This window comes from Xenopus laevis, chromosome 9_10S, assembly GCF_017654675.1.
Source record: "Xenopus laevis strain J_2021 chromosome 9_10S, Xenopus_laevis_v10.1, whole genome shotgun sequence".
Classification (NCBI taxonomy): Eukaryota; Metazoa; Chordata; class Amphibia; order Anura; family Pipidae; genus Xenopus; species Xenopus laevis.
Window position 1 is genome coordinate 29,986,567 of NC_054388.1, and position 19,870 is coordinate 30,006,436.

Here is a 19,870-nt window from a genome sequence, read left to right on the forward strand (position 1 = left end):
TGTCATGTTTGAGAAAGTTAGATTATACCCATACAGCTGCATACTCCTTGCAGATGGTGCCCGGGCTGGAATAAAACTCAGGACTTGAGGAAGTAGGGCTAAACAATGTCACAGTGCTCTGTTCTTACCAATGTTAGCAGTAGGGATTAGTAGCCCCCAAGTGAGTTAATTGGCAAATGTTTCAGAAAACAAATGGTGAGCAACCCAGGCAGCTAAAGAGGAACTGTCTTGCAAAGAATATTTAAAAACACAATTCAGGGGAATCATTGTTTCTTGTCACCCCTGGATGAAGGAACCCCACAGGTTCTGAAGTAACTAAGTAAAGTAAAAGATCACCAAATTCATTTTCACAACTACTACTGCATCTCATTTAGGCTACAGGTAGGCAGGATGTATTTAAAGTGAAAGCATTTACACTGAATATGGGCTTGTAGTTTAGTGTCTTTGGTCATGTTACATTGTTTTTTGGTAAATAACCATAGCTGTCTAACTTCTATATCTTCTCTCAGAGTTGTTTACCAAGATGGCTTCTACGGAGCAGAAATCTACGTAAGTCCAAAGCATCTTTTTAAAGCATGTTCTTTATGTTATGTGATTTTGCTGTGGTCAGTGTGCAACATGACTGCCAAATTCCCTGCAAATGTCTGCTGCTTGAACTAAAGTAAGATGGACATCACACGCCCAGGTTTCACAAAACTTTTGCTATATATCAGATAAAACATTTGCATGGCAATTCTACATATCTGCAATGGACACCAACCTTTGAAAAGATGAAAGTCTTTCATACCACTGCTAATAAGGGTGGGCTGACAAAAGGGGTAGGACACCAAGAGTAGAACAGGTCACACGAACAAGATGATTGAGTTGTTATCTCGAGGCTGTGTCCAACATAGATCACTAGATAATACACAACTGAAGAGCTGTAAGAAAGCAGAAGAAGATTATGCACTGTGCTTTGAAATGTTAACAGACCCTTCCAGGTACAAGCGAAACATAAGAGAAATAGCCATGCAAAGGTCTGTTTTTAAATAGAGGAATTATTCTTAATATTTGTACCACTGAAAAGGAGAACTGTTAAAGCTTTAGAACTATTTTTAGCATGTTTTATATATGGTATACCATACAATTATGAAATGAGACCACCAGTAGTGCAATGACCCCCCTTAACTATTATCCTTTTTATTCTTTTCACAGGGGGGATACGCAGCCTACAGATATGCCCAACCAGCAGCAGCTGCGACCTATAGTGACAGGTAAACAAAAGTTCCATCAGGGTTACACCTAGTCTAGTAACACATCATAAGCAGTAGGGTTTATTGTGCAAATGGACTGAATTTTATTGCTTTACCCCTGTACTAAATCTGCAAGAAAACACAAAGCCATATGGAATGACAATCGAATGCTCTATTGCTTAATCTCCCAGGCCTCTGCATGCCACTGGTTAATACAAAACAGTAGTGACCTCATCATGATTCTAATATTTTCCCATTATAATAGCTGCACATCAAATGAGAATCTACAGCTGTACAGAAATACTGTACTCCAGGTCTGCTATAGCCAAGGCCTCTCTGTACTATTATCAGCTGATAAGAACCTCTGGAAAGTTCATTCACACTTTGTGTAGAGTATCAGCACTTTATCCAGGTCCATAACAACATTTTACCTTGTTCACGTGAAACAAATCTCTGATTTTGTATGTGCAATTGGGTTTTGGAGGTGAACTGAATGAGCGGATTATTTGAACTGCAAATTATTTCCGTATGCTTATAGTTGTGTTGGTGTTTCTAGTAATTAATAGTTCTCCACAATCATTATTTAATCCTCAATTTAGCAATATTGTTATTAGGAACCAACTATATTATGATTACAAGTCATGGGTAATGTTCTTTGGGGCTCTCTTGGCAGTTATGGCAGAGTGTATGCAGCAGCAGATCCATATCACCACACCATTGGCCCTGCAGCTACATACAGCATAGGAACGATGGTAAGTAAGCTTTGGAATAACACCTGCACTGTTTTTGTACTTTGTTTATGGGACAATCTTATTATAAAAGAGTTAATTATAATTAAGGAAACATACATATCTATAATACTTGATTAAACCAAAATATTTGGACACCCCTGTTAGTAATTGAAACTGGCTATTTGAGCCACAGCCATCAAATTCTTGACCATTCAGTGGTTCCCACTTTGTGGCAACGGATTGGGGGAGGCCTCTTCTTTCTGTAGGATAATTACCCCTTGTATAAATTACTTACATACAGAATAGGTTTTCAGAGATGGGATGGAAAGAACTTGGCTGCCCTGATCTGAACACCTCTAGGAAGAATTGCAATGCTGCTACACGTCAGGCCTGATCCCCAACATCAGTGGCCAGCCCAACTAATGTCCTTGTGGCTAAATTAAAGCAAATCCCAGCAGCGATGTCTAACATATAGTACAAAACCTTTCCAGAAGATGAGAAGTTATAGGCTCTTTTAGCAGCAAAGGCAGGACCAACTATATAATAATATTCGTGATTTTGGAAAGAGATGTTAGACAAGCAAGCATACACGTACTTTTTTGCCATGTTATGTACAAGGTCATGTCCAAATTTCTAAAAAAGAGCCAAACATCTTAAACTGTTCCACTTGTCCATAAAGAAAAGTCTTTTCAAGTCAATTTTAATTTTGTAAATTAGCTAATCATACTATCTACTTCCACTTATAATGTGCTTTCCAAAGTGTTAATCATGCTCTATATAAGACTGGATTATGTTTGCAATATAAAATGTAGACAAATATCAGCCTATGATTAAATGCTAATATAGGTATTAAAGAAAAGTACTAGTAACAACTACTCCCTGGTGACATTAGTTTAGCACATTTTCTTTATCAATAGAGTACACTTATCCTGTTTTTTTCTATCCATTGGACATACATTAGTAGCCAGGCGACTGGCAGTATTTACCTTGGACCTACTGCCAGTATTTTTCGAAAGTTTGAAAGTGGAGTTCTACAACGAAACCCTTTTGTAGGCTTGTGTCTTGGGTTCTGCATTTCCTGCTGTTACACATTTTTATTGGAACTTCTACCATAGATCATCTGACAATATCAAGAATCTTTGTGCCACCTTAGGAATGTTAACTGGAAGAGCCCCTTGCCTTAATGCTTGTTTTTAGCTAGCCTGGTAACAGCATCAAAGATGAAAAAACACACACATCATTTCCTTTCTCACGATTGTGAGAGGTTTCATCAAAGCAAAACATTGTTTTTCACTTGCCAATTCATCTCTTAATTCATGCACAAAAAATCAAAAGAAATCAAATGGGAAGAAAAAGATGCAACTGCAAGAGGGAGATTCTCCAGTTACCCCAATTGCTAAATCCTCATTTTGCTCTCCAATGCAGCTGCTAGCTAAAAGCCACCATTAACCGTACATACCCTCTCTCTCTATAGTGTATTGCTCTGCTCCCTCCTACCTCCTGATACCATTCTTCTTGCTTATGTTCCTGCCCCTATTCATGCTCACAGTTCTGCTCTTAATATATATTTCGGAGTGCTTTTTTTTGGTTCTTTTTCTTCTATTTTGCTTCTACACCATTCTCTTCTCTTGCAAAGCATACAAGTGTTTAACTGGCTAGAGCATAATTTTCATTATTCCGGCCAATCAGAACTATGTGAAGGGTGATATGGGCATAAAACTAAACAGAAGACAAGACAAACGCCCATCTAATAAATGTGTGATTTTTCAAACAAATGAGCGAAGCACAACTGGTAACAGCTCAAATTTATCATAAACCGGTCAAATACATATTCTGAGGCCCCAAGAGCCAATTAAACCTATTATCTCCAAGCAAGAGAAGAGCAGAGAGTGAAAATGTCTTTTTTTCCCACTTCTGATTGGCTGTTTTTCATCTTTGATGTTGCAGGCTAGCCTGTACAGAGGGACTTGCAGTCGATTCACCCCCTACTAGCAAGTGATCAGTCACCCTAAACATGAGATCTATACAAAAACAATAAATCAAATACTAAAACATCTGGGGCGATGGGTCCACAGAACATGAAAGAAACGGCCAGGGCTGCCCCCTCTGGCCTAATCCATGGAACGACAAACCTTTACCTCAACCCTGCTGACCCCCTCTGTGTGTGTGTGTGTGTATATAAATATCTGTGCAGGATGTACCTATGATCATTTTGTAACTTTACCTTCTGTAATGACTTTTTGTAACTGTTTGAATTATGCCTGATTCTGCTCTTTCCATAACTGTGGGAGCCGGTTGTATTTTATTTTTGCCCATTTGTAATAGCCCTTAATCTCATGGATGTCAAGGGGTTTTTTACTTCTGACAGGCACATCTAATGTATATTTTCATTTAAAAAAAAATACATATATATATATATATATATTACCAAACCAGCTTATATTACTCTTACTTAATTGTTTGGGTTGAATTAGTTGGCAGTGACCTGCTGTATGATGAAATGGCTGTCAAGTCCACTTAAAAGAGGAGGTAGCAAGCTGAAATGTTTTATGCAAGCTCTTAATATAACCTGAACTCTCTGCAGTTCTGGCTAAATAACAGAGCAATAGTACACCTACGAGAATTTCCTACTGGCCATAGTGCTCCCTTCCTAGCTGAACATATTTAATTATGATCAGGAATCAGTGAGAGTTTGTTTACATAAACAGGTGCTACTGTTACAATAAGAGCTCATGTGAGGCAAAATTTGGCATACATACTTTAAATTAAAGGTTTAAAGGTGTTGTAAAGATTAAGTTCACCTAATGAAAGAAAATGCAATTCTAAGCAAATCCAATATCTATCTATGTAATCTAAAGTACAAAATACCAAATTGTTCTGGCCCTTTCTGCGCTGAAACAATGTAGCCAGAGCTCACTACCTCAAAACCCAACCCCTGTGCCCTTTTGCTCCGCAACTCTCCCACTTCCTCTGGCAACTTTTTCCCCTGCAAGCCACTTGCCTGTAGATCCTGATTCGCAGGGCCAAAATTAAAGGAGGCAGCAGAGGTGCATGCCTATGGTCCCAGCATACTACCTAACCCCCACCCTCCTGATGCACCTTAGGCACATGCCTCTTCTGCCTACGCCTAATTCCAACCTGAGTTAAGCAGAACTAGAGGAAGGCAAGAAGAAGATTTATGTCCCCCCTTCCCTACACCTTTACAACCTAGGCATATGTCTCTTCTGCCTACCTCTAGTTACAGACACGTTCTTCACTGTTAAAGGGCATGTAAAGGCAAAAAAATAAAATCCCATTTTTACTTTCTTTAATATACTTTAATCAAAAAATGTGTACTGTTTTTATAAGAAACCTGACTGTGAAATTCTCTCTTCATTTACTGCTGTGGATAGGAATTGTCAGACAGTCCCTAACTGCTCTGCAGGGAAACAATCATACTTATGAACAGCAGGGGGAGCCCCCGCCATACTTCCCAGCCATGCAGAACTGAAGCTGTGTAGAGATTTGTATAAGATTTTATCTTTGCCTTTACATCCCCTTTACGGTTTCCAACTCCAGCTGCAGGGACAAAGATCATGGAGCCAGATTTAAACAGATACACTGGGATTCTATTTGAAGGATTATTTTGCTGCAGCCACTGGTACTGCAGAGTTGGAGAAAGTTTGTATTAAAAAATACAAAAACTATAAAATACACACTAGATTACATAACAACACAGAACCCAGTGCAGTCTGCCTATTCTGATTATCAGTCTTGCTGTATCTGCTTCTGGCAGATATTATTTGACTAGTGCTGTTTTGATAATTTATGATGATCCCTAAGCAGCCCAGACCACACTGAGCATGTGCACAGTCTTAGTCTTACAAATATGTTTAACAAAGTTACATGTTGACCCCCTGTGGCCAACTTTGAAAGCATGAATCATTTGTTTGATTAGGGTTCTGGTACAGTAAGTTAATGGTCGTGTTTAGTATACAAAATACAGCATTTCTAGCCTTAATCTATTTTAGACTTTACTTCCCCTATAAGCAACTAGCTTATGGCATACCATGGCATAAAACAGAAGGGGGCAGGCACACCACTTTTAATAGCAATTTAATTTATAAATAACTTTAAAACCATAGATTTTTGTAATAAATGTATACTGGAAAGATGAAAAATTATATTAATTAGGCACAATTTTATGTTTCAGTGTACATTTCTTTAACACAAACTTGCAATATGTTAATGAAAGTGGCTAGACTTCATTTGAGTTGTAAAATTTTGTAAATCTGCCTCTTAAGTTCACCATACATGTATCAATAATATTCTACAAACCTGAAGGGCCATACACTAGATGATCTTTGTCCGCCTGAGGCAGCAGCCAAGATGCTATCCCCCTCTTCTCCCGCTCCACGCTTAAAAATTTGCGTCGGAGCGGGTCTAAGGGGGCAGTATCACTAGTGCAGTAAGCGCAATGGCGCTCTCTGCACTAGCGGGGCCAAATTTCCGGGTTAAAACTTAAATCTAAAACTTAAAACCTAATCTTAAAGTTACAAGAGGCGGCTTTTTGCCGCCCCTTGTAACTGGCCACTCACTGCCGCCTGAGGCAAGGGTCTCACCTTGCCTCATGGGAGTAGCGGCCCTGGTAGAAAGCTGCTAAAGAATATACAGTGATACTAAAATTCTAGTCTCGCAAGAGACTAGTGTTTCATAATATGATGATATACATAATAATTCAATATACTTTTAAGTTTCAGCAAGCACAAGGCAATTCTGAACTGGAGAAAAAGGGAAAGGACAAAAAATATTCTATACTAGTGGTTCTCAATGGTTTGATTAAATTAGCAGTGGAGAAATTACCGACCAATTGGAAGGCAGTATTGTAGCCCTTTAGGCTCAATATAAAGCGAATCAGCAGCAGAATGGGAAGCAACAATAGCTTGGGAAATACCCATTGTGTGTTCACAGTATGGAAATAAATGCCGTAAATGCAGTTTAGGCACAGATAAGCTATTAGCATTTAGATCATAAGAAAGATAACTAAAGCTAATTCTATGCCATTAAATACCAGTATTAATGTATTCACACTACTTAAGGCAACTGCCAGTGTCTGCAACATTTAGCAGTTCCCATTTTGCCAAACTACCATGAACTAGGTAGATTTTTTTTTATAGTTTCACATTTTTGCGGTTATTGTTAAAAATGTATTTGTACTTTTGTAAACCAATATTTGCTTTACAATTCTCTATTTATTTAAGGGACCTGGGTTTATTTCTCTATTCCCATCCCTGGAATTGTAGAGTGGCACAGTGGTCTCTAGAACAAACACTGCAGTTAACAGAATTGCCGCAAAGAAAGTTGTAGTAGTGGCACTATAAACCACAGAGCTGCTACCACAAAGATTTGGGGGCATTTGTGGTAAATTATGTTAGCAGTAAATGAGTATGGATTTTGTCTTTGTTAATTCAAATCTGTTACTACCATACCTTTAGGTTCAGTTGAGCTTTAATGTTTTTTTTGGGGGGTAACCAACAGATTCTGAAGCCTGGCTTTATGAATGTAAGTTTATGGGACTTAAGCATTTAAACCTCATTATATTGTGTTTGTATCGTTCATCCTTTGAGTAGGATAAGGAATTGCAAAGTCCTGTAAACTTGAATAAAGCATCGCTTCTGTTAATTACACTGTCTTCAAGTCTCTTTTACTGCATCGTTTTTTGCAAATTTATGCCATTCCACCATCCATCTAGAAGAGAGATTGCATTAAATAGTATATTTTTGGATATTCCATGGCAACATAAATGCATCAGGACCATATAACAGGAGTTTGAGCAATAGCAGCCAGACATGTTTAAATGGGAACTATCATGAAAATCAGCATCTGTTTCTCTTTATTCTCTCTTCATTCAGGAGTTGGGTGTCAGATTAATGATCCAATATATCTCATAGGGGGGGCTTCCTTTTGCCTAGAAGATGTATTAGAGTTCACTCTATTAAAATCACCAGAAATCCTGTCTCTCTACATGCAGGACGTGTGCAAAAGACAGTTATTTTGTTAGATTTTTATTTGTACTGGAATTAGTTATTTGAGTGAGATCTAATACATCTGCTAGGAATGGGAGCCCCCCTATAAGATATATTAGATCATACATCTGACACCCAACTGCTGCATAAAGACAGAATGGAGAAAAACAGATGCTGAGAGAGGAATAGTTAATATAAACTTGATTATTTCAGAAACAATGCAATAGTTCCATTTAAAGGAATATGTAACGCCAAAAGGGTAATGGCAGGATGGATGATTTCTAGCTTTTGTCTCCCCATAGGAAAGGTAGAAAACACAACAATCACCCCACTCAGATTTACTGGATATCTCCATCAAGCTACAGGTCCTTTCTAGTTACGTGTGTGTTTGCTCAAATTTTCTGAAATGCACATTTTTGAGACAGACCACTTATTTCTAATTGCCATTGACTTTGAAAAGGGCAATTTACACCATTTCTTTAAATTCCTTTTTTTGTGATTGGATATAGATTGTTATTTCCTGTTTCACCTTCATTTCTGACCAAAAAAAAACCCCAGCCACCTGACTTGCTTTATGGTATTGAATTCTATATTAATGCACAAGACCCTCAGAATGATCAATGACTTATCATATGGTCTATTATATGAATTCACTGAAATCTGAATCTTCCTTGTGAACTTTTATCAAGATTACATGGGGTAGTAAAAAGGAGGTATTTGTGTAAAGACAACCAGTTAACCAATCAGGACCCAAGATTGGGTGCCCTTACAGTTTATGGTACAGTTTATGGTAGGCTTATTGGTGAGGTAGTTAAGTCCAAAACTTAATTTGAGAAAAGCTTTAGATCTTTATTTATGTAAAGACTTAGCATTTCTTATGCTTCAATCAGTGTTATGTAATTTAGGCCTTATTAGTACTTTTGAATATGGTCCAGCTGGAAAGGCAATTGGTTGCATAAATGTAGACAATTTTGTCAATTTAAATAACTTGTGTAAGTTCTATGGTCAAAAGACGCCACTCACCAATGTTATATTTAAGTACACATAATGTGTGAAAATAAGTTACAGAATACATACAAATTATCAGTTATTTAGCCAGTTAAATGCATTAATGACAGCCTACCAAAATGCAACAAAGTATATGTATATATTAATATTATGTGTAACATCTGAGTATGTCTGATGTGTGAGTTTGTGTCTTATGTGAAAATGTCTGAGAAAGAGTCCTAGACTGCTCTGTTGCAACTGCAATGGGATAGCCACATCCCCCACCCTCCAATACTCCTAAAGGCATTCCATATATATCCTGAAACATAATCACATTCCAGACTTAAAGAACAATGGGTATGGAAACGCATGGGTGAAAGATGTGTGAATGGCAAGTATTAAGTGCACAAATGAAACATATTTTAACTCAGTGCTGGGGTATACCCAATTTTCAATAGTCAATATTTAACAATACATCAATCATACATAATTTCTTTCATTAGCACAGTGAGACCTGTGAAATACACACTGTGAGCAGCAGAGTCCAAACTGTTCTGCTTGGCAAATGCAACATTGGTAGTGTTTATGTTATGGTCCTCTTCTAACATTTTTGTATAGTTATCAATGAAAACAACCTCAAATTGGCCAGCCTTTCTTCATAGCTGGGAAAAAAATATCTATAAGAAACTCTTACCCTGGTGGTCTAGTGGCCAGCGATGACCCGGCCGTGTGCTTCCTCTCCCTCTAAGTGCCGGTTCTCCTATGGCGCTCGCGCACTTCTGGGTATTACACGCCGGCGTGATGACATCATTGCGCATTGCCGCAAAATTCAAGTGTATTTAAATACGTTGCCCATTGTTAGGTGTAACTTGTTTAGTTCCTGGGTGCTTATTTCTTGTGAATCCTGGCTTGTTATACTGGTATTGACCCTTGCCTGCTTGCCTGACTATTCTGAACTCTGCAATCCTGATCCTAGCCTGCCTGACTATTTCAAACTCTCCAATCCTTGCCTGCCTGATTATTCTGAAATCTCCAATCCTGAACCTAGCCTGTCTGACCTTGCTTGAACTCTGCCTGTACAGACCCAGCCTGTATGACCACGCTATTTCATTTGGTTCCTCCTGTGTTGTGTGGCCTTCCTTCTAAAATCCTTGGTAAACAATCTTACCCCTTTGCTCATCCAGAACTCTTGCTTGGCTTCTCTCTTTTTAAGACCTGGCAGCATCCGAGTAGCGGAGGGCTCTTCACGAAGTGAAAGGCAGCTGCTAAAGGCGGAAGTGAAGCCGAGACCAGGGAGCCTAGTACTTGTCTGGATATAGGGTGCCGATCGTGACAATACCGCTGTAGCACCTTTTTGTTGCAAAAAGTGACAAATAAAAAACAAACAAATACAAAAAGTATTGTACAAGTGATACCTATATTGGCTAACAATAAAGAAAATACATTGCAAGCTTTTGGAGCACCAAGGCTCCTTTGTCAGGCAAAATACTATATTTAGTATTTGGGCACAAGAGCTTGCACCTTAGAGCGTATTTTCAGAGTACTTGCACCCCCATGGTTGCTGGTCTCTGTACTGAGTGCCAGACCAAAAATCTGGTTCTCAGTACAACGATCGGCACCTACCTTATAGCAGGAGGTAAGAATTGGGCACTGATAGGCCTCCTGTCGCTCCCCACCTAGCACCTCTGTATGATACACAATGTAAGGGGCAGAAGGGGGAGTGTCTGTGTGTCTCCACCTGCCTGCCCCTCACCAATACAGCACTGAGTAACACAGAGGAGCAAAAGGGCCTGCAGTAACTTATAAAATGCAGGATGTGGCCTGCTTAAAAATGGCGGATTGTGGCCTTTACTTTGCAGGCCCCTCAAAATTATGACATAATTATGCAAAATGGAACAAGGCCATTGCATTTTCACCTCTATCCTCAGATATAACTGTCTAATTAGCTTGTTGCCATTAAAGGACCAGTAACACCAAAAAATAAGTGTTTCAGAGGTAGATAGTAGGATAGATAGCATTTCACTGTATATTATCATATTATCACTTTTTCCCTGATTTTTTTTCTATCTTCATGCTCTATAGAGTAACTTAACTTATAAATCTGAACCCAGTCAGTAACTACAAATGATAACAGATCATGAATTCTGCAGAGAAGAATCTCCGTTAAAATCGCTTGCAAATGACTTTGCTGCAAAGTTTCCAGCTAATGATACAGTCGGCTCAGCATTCTTATCATTTCCCTGTAGATATACTAGATGACCTATGAGCAGTTTGCCTCCATAGACTTCGTAAAAGACCAGAAACATCAAAAAAGTGAATTATTAATGTGACAGAACATATTATTTTAGTTCTATTCCGTACAGTAATCAATTTTATAAAAAAAAAAAAAAGCTGGAGTCCTAGCTCTGTTGTGTTCAGTCATCTTTTATATATAAAAGCCATACCTGTTGTAGCATGTTGTACTGATATCATAAACATGAATTAGGTTTTTTTGTGGCAAATCTGAAAAGCAGAAAGTGGCGTTCTGTTCTGTTACACATCCAGTCACTCCAGCCTTTATACATGACATTTTTGGCTAACTAACTATATTAGAAACATTTTTTTATTTTGCACAGCCTATCTTTTTACCCAGTTTTTATTTTTATAGTGAACTGTTTATTTAAAGATAAGGCAGGTTTAATTTGTCAAAAGGTTGAAACTGATAAACATGAATAATATATAAGCTGATCCACTTGTTTTGCAACCTAGCCTAGTTTGGCTGCCTACTTGCTGGGCCAAATTGGGCTGAAACAACTGGACCTTCAGGCCTCCCTTAATCTACATTCAAAAAAAACATGAACTGTCAACTGGGGATGCCAAATCAGCAGCTCTTAAAGAGATACTGACACCAGAAATTGAACCATTGTTACATCTATCATAGTATTGGCTTTGTTTGCTATTTATAATTTTGCCATAAAGTATTTGCTCAAAGCTTCTACATTACCCATCTGACTCCCCGTGTTTGTCTATAAGGGGCTGCCATATTTGTGCAGCCGAAGTCCGTTAGCATTAGAAACTTTAACTGACAGGTTGAGATGGCACAGTTATGTTGGCAAAACAGTCAGGTTTAGGAACATCAACTAAAAATTATTTACAAAAACAGACCTCTCAGCAAAAAAACAATCAACATGACCTATAGGTATTCATATTTTAAAAAGTAGTTTTTTAGCGTCAGTATCACTTTAATGGCTTGGATATGGCCGGCTTAAGATGGCTACAAAGCTTATGCTTTGCAGAAAAAGCAAAAAATATCTTTTAATAAAATACAGTTGAAGGTAAAATAAAAGAAGAGTAACTAACTATATTAAGCCCTTCTTTTACATTACAGTGAAATAAAAAGTGAATAATGAGGGCATTCCATTTCAAGCATGCTTATTTTAGGACACCATGAATATCGCTCTATCACATATATGGGTATGACACCTTCCCACACAGCAGCAATAAGCAAGTGTGGATGATATTAAATATTTTCAATTTAGGAAATATTTTTTGGTGAAATAAAGTATAAAATCAAAACCTTATAAAAAAGTAATCAAAGAAATACAAAAGGAACAAGGCGTGTAAGATTAATAATAGAAAATTAATTTAGCAAGTACAATGACTGCTTCAGTTTGGGGAAAACAGCCTTGAGGCTGCTAGATTGAAAATAGAAATTGAGAAGTCAAATTTACAGTGCACAGGATCTTTCAAATGGATAAAATGGCTAAAAAAAATTAAAACAAGATACTTTTTGAAAGCAGTTATAGCCAATGCCTTATTTCCTGGTACTTTATGCATATAGTTTGTGAGATTAAAATAAGACACATCCATCAAGTTTGGCTCTTTTTAAGAGTAAAAACGCCTTGGCAAATTAAGGAAAAGGGGAAGTTAATTAAAGAAATAGAAGAGGGAAAAGCAGAGAACCCTTCTTCAGAGACCCATATTGCTCTGTTATCAAGAGTAACATAAAGAATTAAGAAGAGAATTGCCTGAAACATAGCATTTATCAGTCATAATAGGGTAACTGAACATAATAAACATATAAAATTTAAGAATGCAGTCACTGTATCAGTAGTCTGCAGCTGGCATGTTCTAGTATAGAAATGAACTGCTCAATTAGAAAAAGATACAGTGGTTATTTAAATAGCCCCACCGTATGTTTTTCCATTTGATCTCTTGTCTTCTAGGGGCATTTTTAATTAAAACTGGCACTGGTATTCATTCTATTGTGTTTTCTGGTGTATTATAAAAGGGAATGGCACTGTATTAATATCCCCTCTGTTTGGGGGAAATATTATTGAATTGGGACCATATTTACACTGCAAGGTATTCTGGGCTGATACACAGAGCTGGCCCTTTCGTTACCACGTGGGGACAATTTATGAGGCGTTGGCATTAAAACTATTCTGGGGCATTATGTATCAGATTTTTATAGGTAGAAAGGCAAAAAAGGACCGCACATGCTCACCGCTCTCCCCTCAGGTCAGGTGCTCCGTCAGACAGTGTCCCCACTGTAAACACGACAAAGACTCGAAAGGTAGACGGCACTTCTGAAAATAGGGTTTATTGGAATTCCTGCTGGAAAAACCTAACGCATTTCCGGAGTTATCCCTTAGTCATAGGGATAACTCCCGAAACGCGTTAGGTTTTTCCAGCAGGAATTCCAATAAACCCTATTTTCAGAAGTGCCGTCTACCTTTCGAGTCTTTGTCGTATCAGATTTTTACCCCATTGTTTAAGCTTGCCAGTGAAGACTAGTGCTGCACGTGTTTTTTGGTCTCAGCTCACTTGCTTATGTCTCTGCACTGAGAGGGCACTCTGTTAGCCTGGATAAATAAACATGGAATGATGTCCACAAATGCATGTTTTCACTCCAAAATCTGCTCTGTGTCTATGTACCCAGGCCAACACTGTGCCTGTCAATGAAGATGCAAAAGCGAGTGGATTCAGCAGATCAGCTATTTCTCTCTGGTCTGAGACTGTAAGTACAAGTGTGTGAGTTGATGCAAGTTTGTAAGTAAGACAAACTAAGATAATTGACCATTGCATCCTTTGCACTGGCTCGCTGCTAATATGTATTTGTCTAATGCATGGATAAAGATGGCTGTATTGGCTCAGAGTTACAAGTTAGTGTAGCTTATAAACTCCACACACACACACTATTATAATTTACTCAGCACAGCATTTCTTTTCACCATCAGACTAGTTAACCCTGTAACCATTTTAGCTGTCCAATAGATCTCTATTTCAAGTGTATTAACAATTCCAGGCTCTAGATTTGTTTCGTTGGCACCAAAATATTTGTAGACTTTTACTTGGGATACTTGTACCTACTTGCCCCACCCTGAACATTTTTCTGCGGACAATCGTGGCCTTAGGGTTTGTACTGTCTGACACTGTCCTTTCTTACTTTCAGGCAGACACCTGCTTTTTTGGCAGGGATTTTAGGTAGACAGTCTTAACTGAAAGAAGTGCACAGCTCTATTTTGTGTGATAAGATGCGATTATAATAAAGTGGACCACTCATATGACTATCATGACAGGTGATAGTATATACTGCAGGGTTCGTACTTGAGACACAGGTGATAGAAGCAGTGTCTCTTTATTTGTAAATGATTGAAATCTGAAGCATGGTAAAGTCTATGCTGAATGTGTGTTTTTATACTGTACAAGGCTAATAAAAGTAGGGATGATGCACCGAATCCAGGATTCGGTTCGGGATTCAGCCAGGACTCTAGCATTTTTCAGCAGGATTAGGATTCGGCCGAATTCTTCTGCCCGGCCGAACCGAATCCTTATGTGCATATGCAAATTAGGGGAGGGAAGGGAAATCGCGTAACTTTTTGTCACAAAACAAAGAAGTAAAAAAAGTTTCCTCCTTCCTGCCCCTAATTTGCATATGCTTCGCAGTAGGTTCGGCCAAATCCAAAATAGTGGCTTTGGTGCATCCCTAAATAAAAGTCACGTTCTGAGTGGCTATGGACTACTCAAGCTACATTTAATCAGTAGTAAGAGTGGACTAAACAGTGCAAATTTTATGCACAATTAATAAAAACTTGTGAACTTTGCACATTTGATATGACCAATTCTGCTATGGTTCAAATGTATGAGTTCATTTCAGACTAGGCCCCTTCTGCAAGGGTCCTAGGTCTATGCGAGCTTCCCCCCAGCACCCTCATTTCTCACCACACTCTAAAAACAGTCGGTCTAATTGTCTCCTGATGAATGCAAGATCCACTGGGGGGCAGGGACTGATGTGATTGATGAAAGTGCTAGGTAAGATGTCAGGGCAATATTAATAAATAATAATACAAGTACAAGGCAATTAGTGAACAGAAAATCCATATATTCATTAATCATCTTCATATTTGTGTTATGCATAATATATCCATCCTGCCTGGTGCAGTGCCCTCTCAACTTCTGAGCATGCAGGCTGCTTATTAGATAGACAGATAATGAGGCATTCAGATGAATCTTCTTACACCCCCTGGGATATGGACAACAGTTTCACAGTGCCAATAAACAGAGATGAGATTGGGGACCAACATGGTTTAAAAACAAAAAGAGAAAAAGGTGTGAATAGGTCCTGCCTGTATACCCAACTAACCCATGGTTCCTGACGCTACAAAAATACATAGTCTAATTTGCACAAATGCAAAATTAACAATACAGGGACCTGTTATGCAAAATGCTTGGGACCTGGGGTTTTCTGGATAAAGAATCTTATTTTCTAAGCAATTGGGAGCTCCATGCCTAAAGTCTGCTAAAAAAAATCAATTAAATATTAAACCCAATTGTATTGTTTTGCCTCTAATAAGAATTAATTATATCTTAGTGGGGATCAAGTACAAGGCACTGTTTTGTTATTAGCGAGACAAAGGAAAACATTTTTAAAAATGTGGTTAAAATGGAGTCAATGGGAGATGGCCTTCCAGTAATTCGGAGCTTTCTGAATAACAGGTTTCTGAATAATGGACTCTATACCTGTACAAACTATTGTGTTACTCGATGTATACTCACGCCAAACAAATTGTGCCTAAAACAATTAAATAGCTAATTGTTGAAGCACCCTCTTCTGTTTAGACTGTCAACAAAAGCAAGCCAAAAGAAAGTTACAAAACTCCTTTTCTAGAAGTTTCTGAGTTCAAGTTAGAGAACAAAGTTTACCAGAGGCCCAGTAGTCCAAGGAAAGGGTGTTGGGTCAATATGGGTACCCTTAATATATGTTTATATAACCTTCCAACACCAAATCCCAGGCAGAGAATGATGCCTACCATTGCTCCCCTTTATAGCATCTTCTTTTTGGATACCATACTGATTTCCCTGTTTTCTCTCAAAAAGATCCATAGTTTTTCTTAAAAAAGATATAGTTGTGATATAATGTAAGACCCTTCTTAACTGAATATTTAAAGGAGACATATAGGATAAATTAAAAAACACCTTAATTTGTAGGCAATAATGTATACTACATGGTGCTGATTTCACTTTGGCATAAAAATTAATATTATATTTTATGCTTTTATTGGAGCTCCCTATTCATCTTCCATGGTCCCTGTTCATGTTTCAAATGAGGTGTGTCCTAACGGTCCCTGCCAGAAGCACAGTAGGAGGGGGATAGCCAATCACAGCCCTGTAATCACACAAGCAAAGACATACTTCAGTTCCCTGTCTAGGTCAGCCTAGCTGCTGATTGGTTCCTAGCCTACAGTGCAGTGTGCTGAGTGCTGCCGACTCCCCTGCACAGCCTGGGAGAGGAGGCAGCAGGTAGATGGGTGGGACTAGTAGGGTTTTTGTAGACATTTTGTAGAAACACTACTTTTTAAAGCACATTCTTTCTATATCTAAGAGTTTAATGCATTGTCACATTCTTGTTTTTTACACAATATGTCTCCTTTAAAAAAAAAAAAAAAAGATAGGGCTGTATACCATATTAAGCCAGCTGTATATGGAGTACTTACTCTCCTTTAAAAAAAAAAAAAAAAAGATAGGGCTGTATACCATGTTAAGCCAGCTGTATATGGAGTACTTACTCACCCTCATCCACCCTATGTAGCTCCATATTGCACAGAAAAATGTGATGTCGCACATAAAAAATCTTACACACCATTGCCATCTAGTGTCAATATATCATATCACAAATCAGAGCCATAGAGCAATGCACATTATATTCCAAAGCAAAACATGAAGAAAAAATTATCAAATATCTGTTTTTCCTTTACAGAAAGTGAGAAAAGGGATATTAGGCTGTTCCAAAAGATAGCAGTACCTGCATTCTTATTTACAAACTCAAACATTCACTGTATGAACTGAACAATGTTTCAGGATTTTGCTTTCCTTTGAATCACTGATCTAATATTTCGTTGTATGATAGTGTTTCTGAGATCTGCTGCACATCTGTGTTACATGGAGTCGACCAACTTTTGGCACCTGTTACATTCCACAATTCTTCTGCATTTCTTGGTTTTGCCTCAGAAACAGCATTTTTGATGTCACCCCACAAGTTTTCTATTGGATTAAGGTCCAGGGATTGGGCTGACCACTCCATAATGTCAGTCTTGTTGGTCTGGAACCAAGATATTGCTCATTTACTTGTGTGTTTGGGTTGTTGTCTTGTTGATACATTTCAAGGGCATTTCCTCTTTGGCATAAGGTGTATTGAAACTGATCGCCATGATCCCTCTTGTAGTTTTCCATTCTCTTCCACGTCTTTCAGGTTTTGGTTGCCATTTTGAAGCATTTGAGATCATTTTAGCTGAGCAGCCTATCATTTTCTGCTTTTATATGTTTTCTCCTCTCCAATCAACTTTCTAAACAAATCAAAAAATGAACAGGTTTGTAAAATGCAGGAAAATTGTTTAGCTTTGTTCTTTAATGTATGGACCAACTGTAAGCACAGTTTAGAGCAGTGATCCCCAACCAGTAGCTCGTGAACAACAAGTTGCTCTTCAACCTCATGGATGTTGCTCCCAGTGGCCTCAAAGCAGGTGCTTATTTTTGAATTCCTGGCTTGGAGGCAACTGCTGTAATGCCAAACAGAGCCTCAATGTAGGTTTACAATCTATATAGGGGCTACTACCAATCAGCCCTTTTTGGCATTCCAGAAACATTTTTAATGCTAGTGTTGCCCCCCAACTCCTTTTACTTCTGGATGTTGCTCACTGGTTCTAAAGGTTGGGGATCCCTGGTTTAGAGAGTTGTTTTCATGGGTTATAGTGAAGTAAGTTGACCATGAAGCTGTGTTTTACTCACATCCGAATAAAGCACAGCTAGAGCATTTCATTGAGTGTACATCCCTAGTTAGTTGTTTCTGCTATCTTTGTAGATCACTATAAACTGTGCATTAGGGAGCACAATGGGGTCTCATTAGCTACTGGTCTTAGTATTTAGTGTAAAAATACAAATGAGGTTGTCTGGGAGACAGGAGACTCAGGAGTTAACAATTAAAGTACCTTTTGTTAAGCAGAACAAACATAACCAGTAGGAACAGTCATAGGAATGGTTAACTTAAGTTATGCACTGGTAGTTTAAGGCAAGACGGGGAAAATGCAAAGCATAGTACTGCAAATGTTAGTAAACACAAAGTCCAAGGAACAACAGCAGGGCAGAGCTGGTAGCATTCGAACAAAAACAGAAGGTTAATAGAGAAAAAAGTCACTGACCATGGGTAGAGTGACCAGCAGAAATGAAGAGCCTTTACGGGTTTGAATTTTGTGCCAAAATCAGGCTGATTCCACATCTGGGATTCTCTGTGAATCTCCACTGGATTCTGCAGATACAACACAACAATCCTGTGAAAAGACTTAGCCAGCAACTTATCATTCATTCATTCAGATGGTCCAGTAAATGTACAGTATATATGAAATGACTCATTAGGTCTTTACCTAATAGGAAGAACGTACCCAAGAATGTCTGGGTTTGCCTGTTATGGTGAAAAATGTATATGATTGTATATACCTTGTGTGTTTTGGCTATTTCTTTTGTTTTTTTTGTTTATTTTAGTAGTGAGAAAATCATCGGATCATCCTCATATCACACATTGCTCAACTATACAATGGACTTCAGTAAAGAAAACAAAGAACAAGTAAAGAGGCATTTATCAACCTGTTCACACCTCACCTTCCTTCGCACCTGCTCAGATATGTTAATCTTTTCCCTGAGGAGAGGGAAATGGACACTGAACAAGCTGATAAAACAAACAAAGAAAAAAAAGGTTGGCAGCTTTGTTGCAGCATTGACTCCACAGCTCCCAACATTCCACAGATCCTGCTTCCCAACTCTGCTAAATGAGCTTCCATCTTCCCTGCTGTTATGGAGTGATTCTCATTACAGGCACAGGCAGCAGAGAAGGGTATGAAGGATGCACGTTGCAGGTCACGGCTCTGCTGCCTGTAACAAACGTCACTATGCACCCAACCTTTTATAAGTCTATCCCCAAGTACCCAACTCTCGGAAGGAGGCGACTGAACTCTCCAGATCCCGATAGTTTGTGGCAGCTCTCTGCTCCAGCTGCCTGGGTGTGTGGTTAAGTCTCTGTTCAGTAGAAGGTGCAATGTCTTTTACTTCAAGAGGAGTCGCCAGTGGAAGCGTTTATCTGCTTAGTGCAGCTTTTGTGGTTTTTTTTTTTTCCAAAGGGCTTCCTCTTTTGTATATTTATACGTACACCAAGAAAACAAATATTTCCACAGCACTTTAATAAAAAAACAAAAACAAAATGGAATTCTCCTTGGCCCTTTGTCCTAAGAGACACTCTTATTTCTGCTAATTGAAGGAGGATTCTCTAAAATTGTCAACTGCTAGGGTTGCCGTGTTGCTTTAATGTGTCACACTTAACTGGTTGTCAGGAACAAGAGTACATTTTTGATGACTCTGGCAACAGTCACAGGGATATGAGTTTGTA

The 19,870-nt window shown here is 38.5% G+C and overlaps 1 protein-coding gene across 12 annotated transcripts in view; it reads left to right on the forward strand.

The window, feature by feature from the left end:
• The window catches only part of LOC108702718 (RNA binding protein fox-1 homolog 3), a 614,603-nt gene extending 595,014 nt beyond the window's left edge, over positions 1–19,589 (forward strand). For 10 of the 12 annotated variants that reach the window (XM_041578500.1, XM_041578497.1, XM_041578495.1 and 7 more), the window contains 5 exons: positions 510–549; positions 1,195–1,253; positions 1,906–1,984; positions 13,877–13,954; positions 18,973–19,589. In XM_041578500.1, coding sequence (XP_041434434.1) covers positions 510–549; positions 1,195–1,253; positions 1,906–1,984; positions 13,877–13,954; positions 18,973–18,975 — 259 coding nt within the window. In that variant the 3' untranslated portion in view covers positions 18,976–19,589. Of the gene's footprint in view, positions 1–509; positions 550–1,194; positions 1,254–1,905; positions 1,985–3,910; positions 5,255–13,876; positions 13,955–18,972 lie in introns of those variants that run through there. The other 2 variants (XM_018238349.2, XM_018238350.2) reach the window with 2 other exon arrangements.
• The last annotated feature ends 281 nt before the right edge of the window (positions 19,590–19,870 follow it).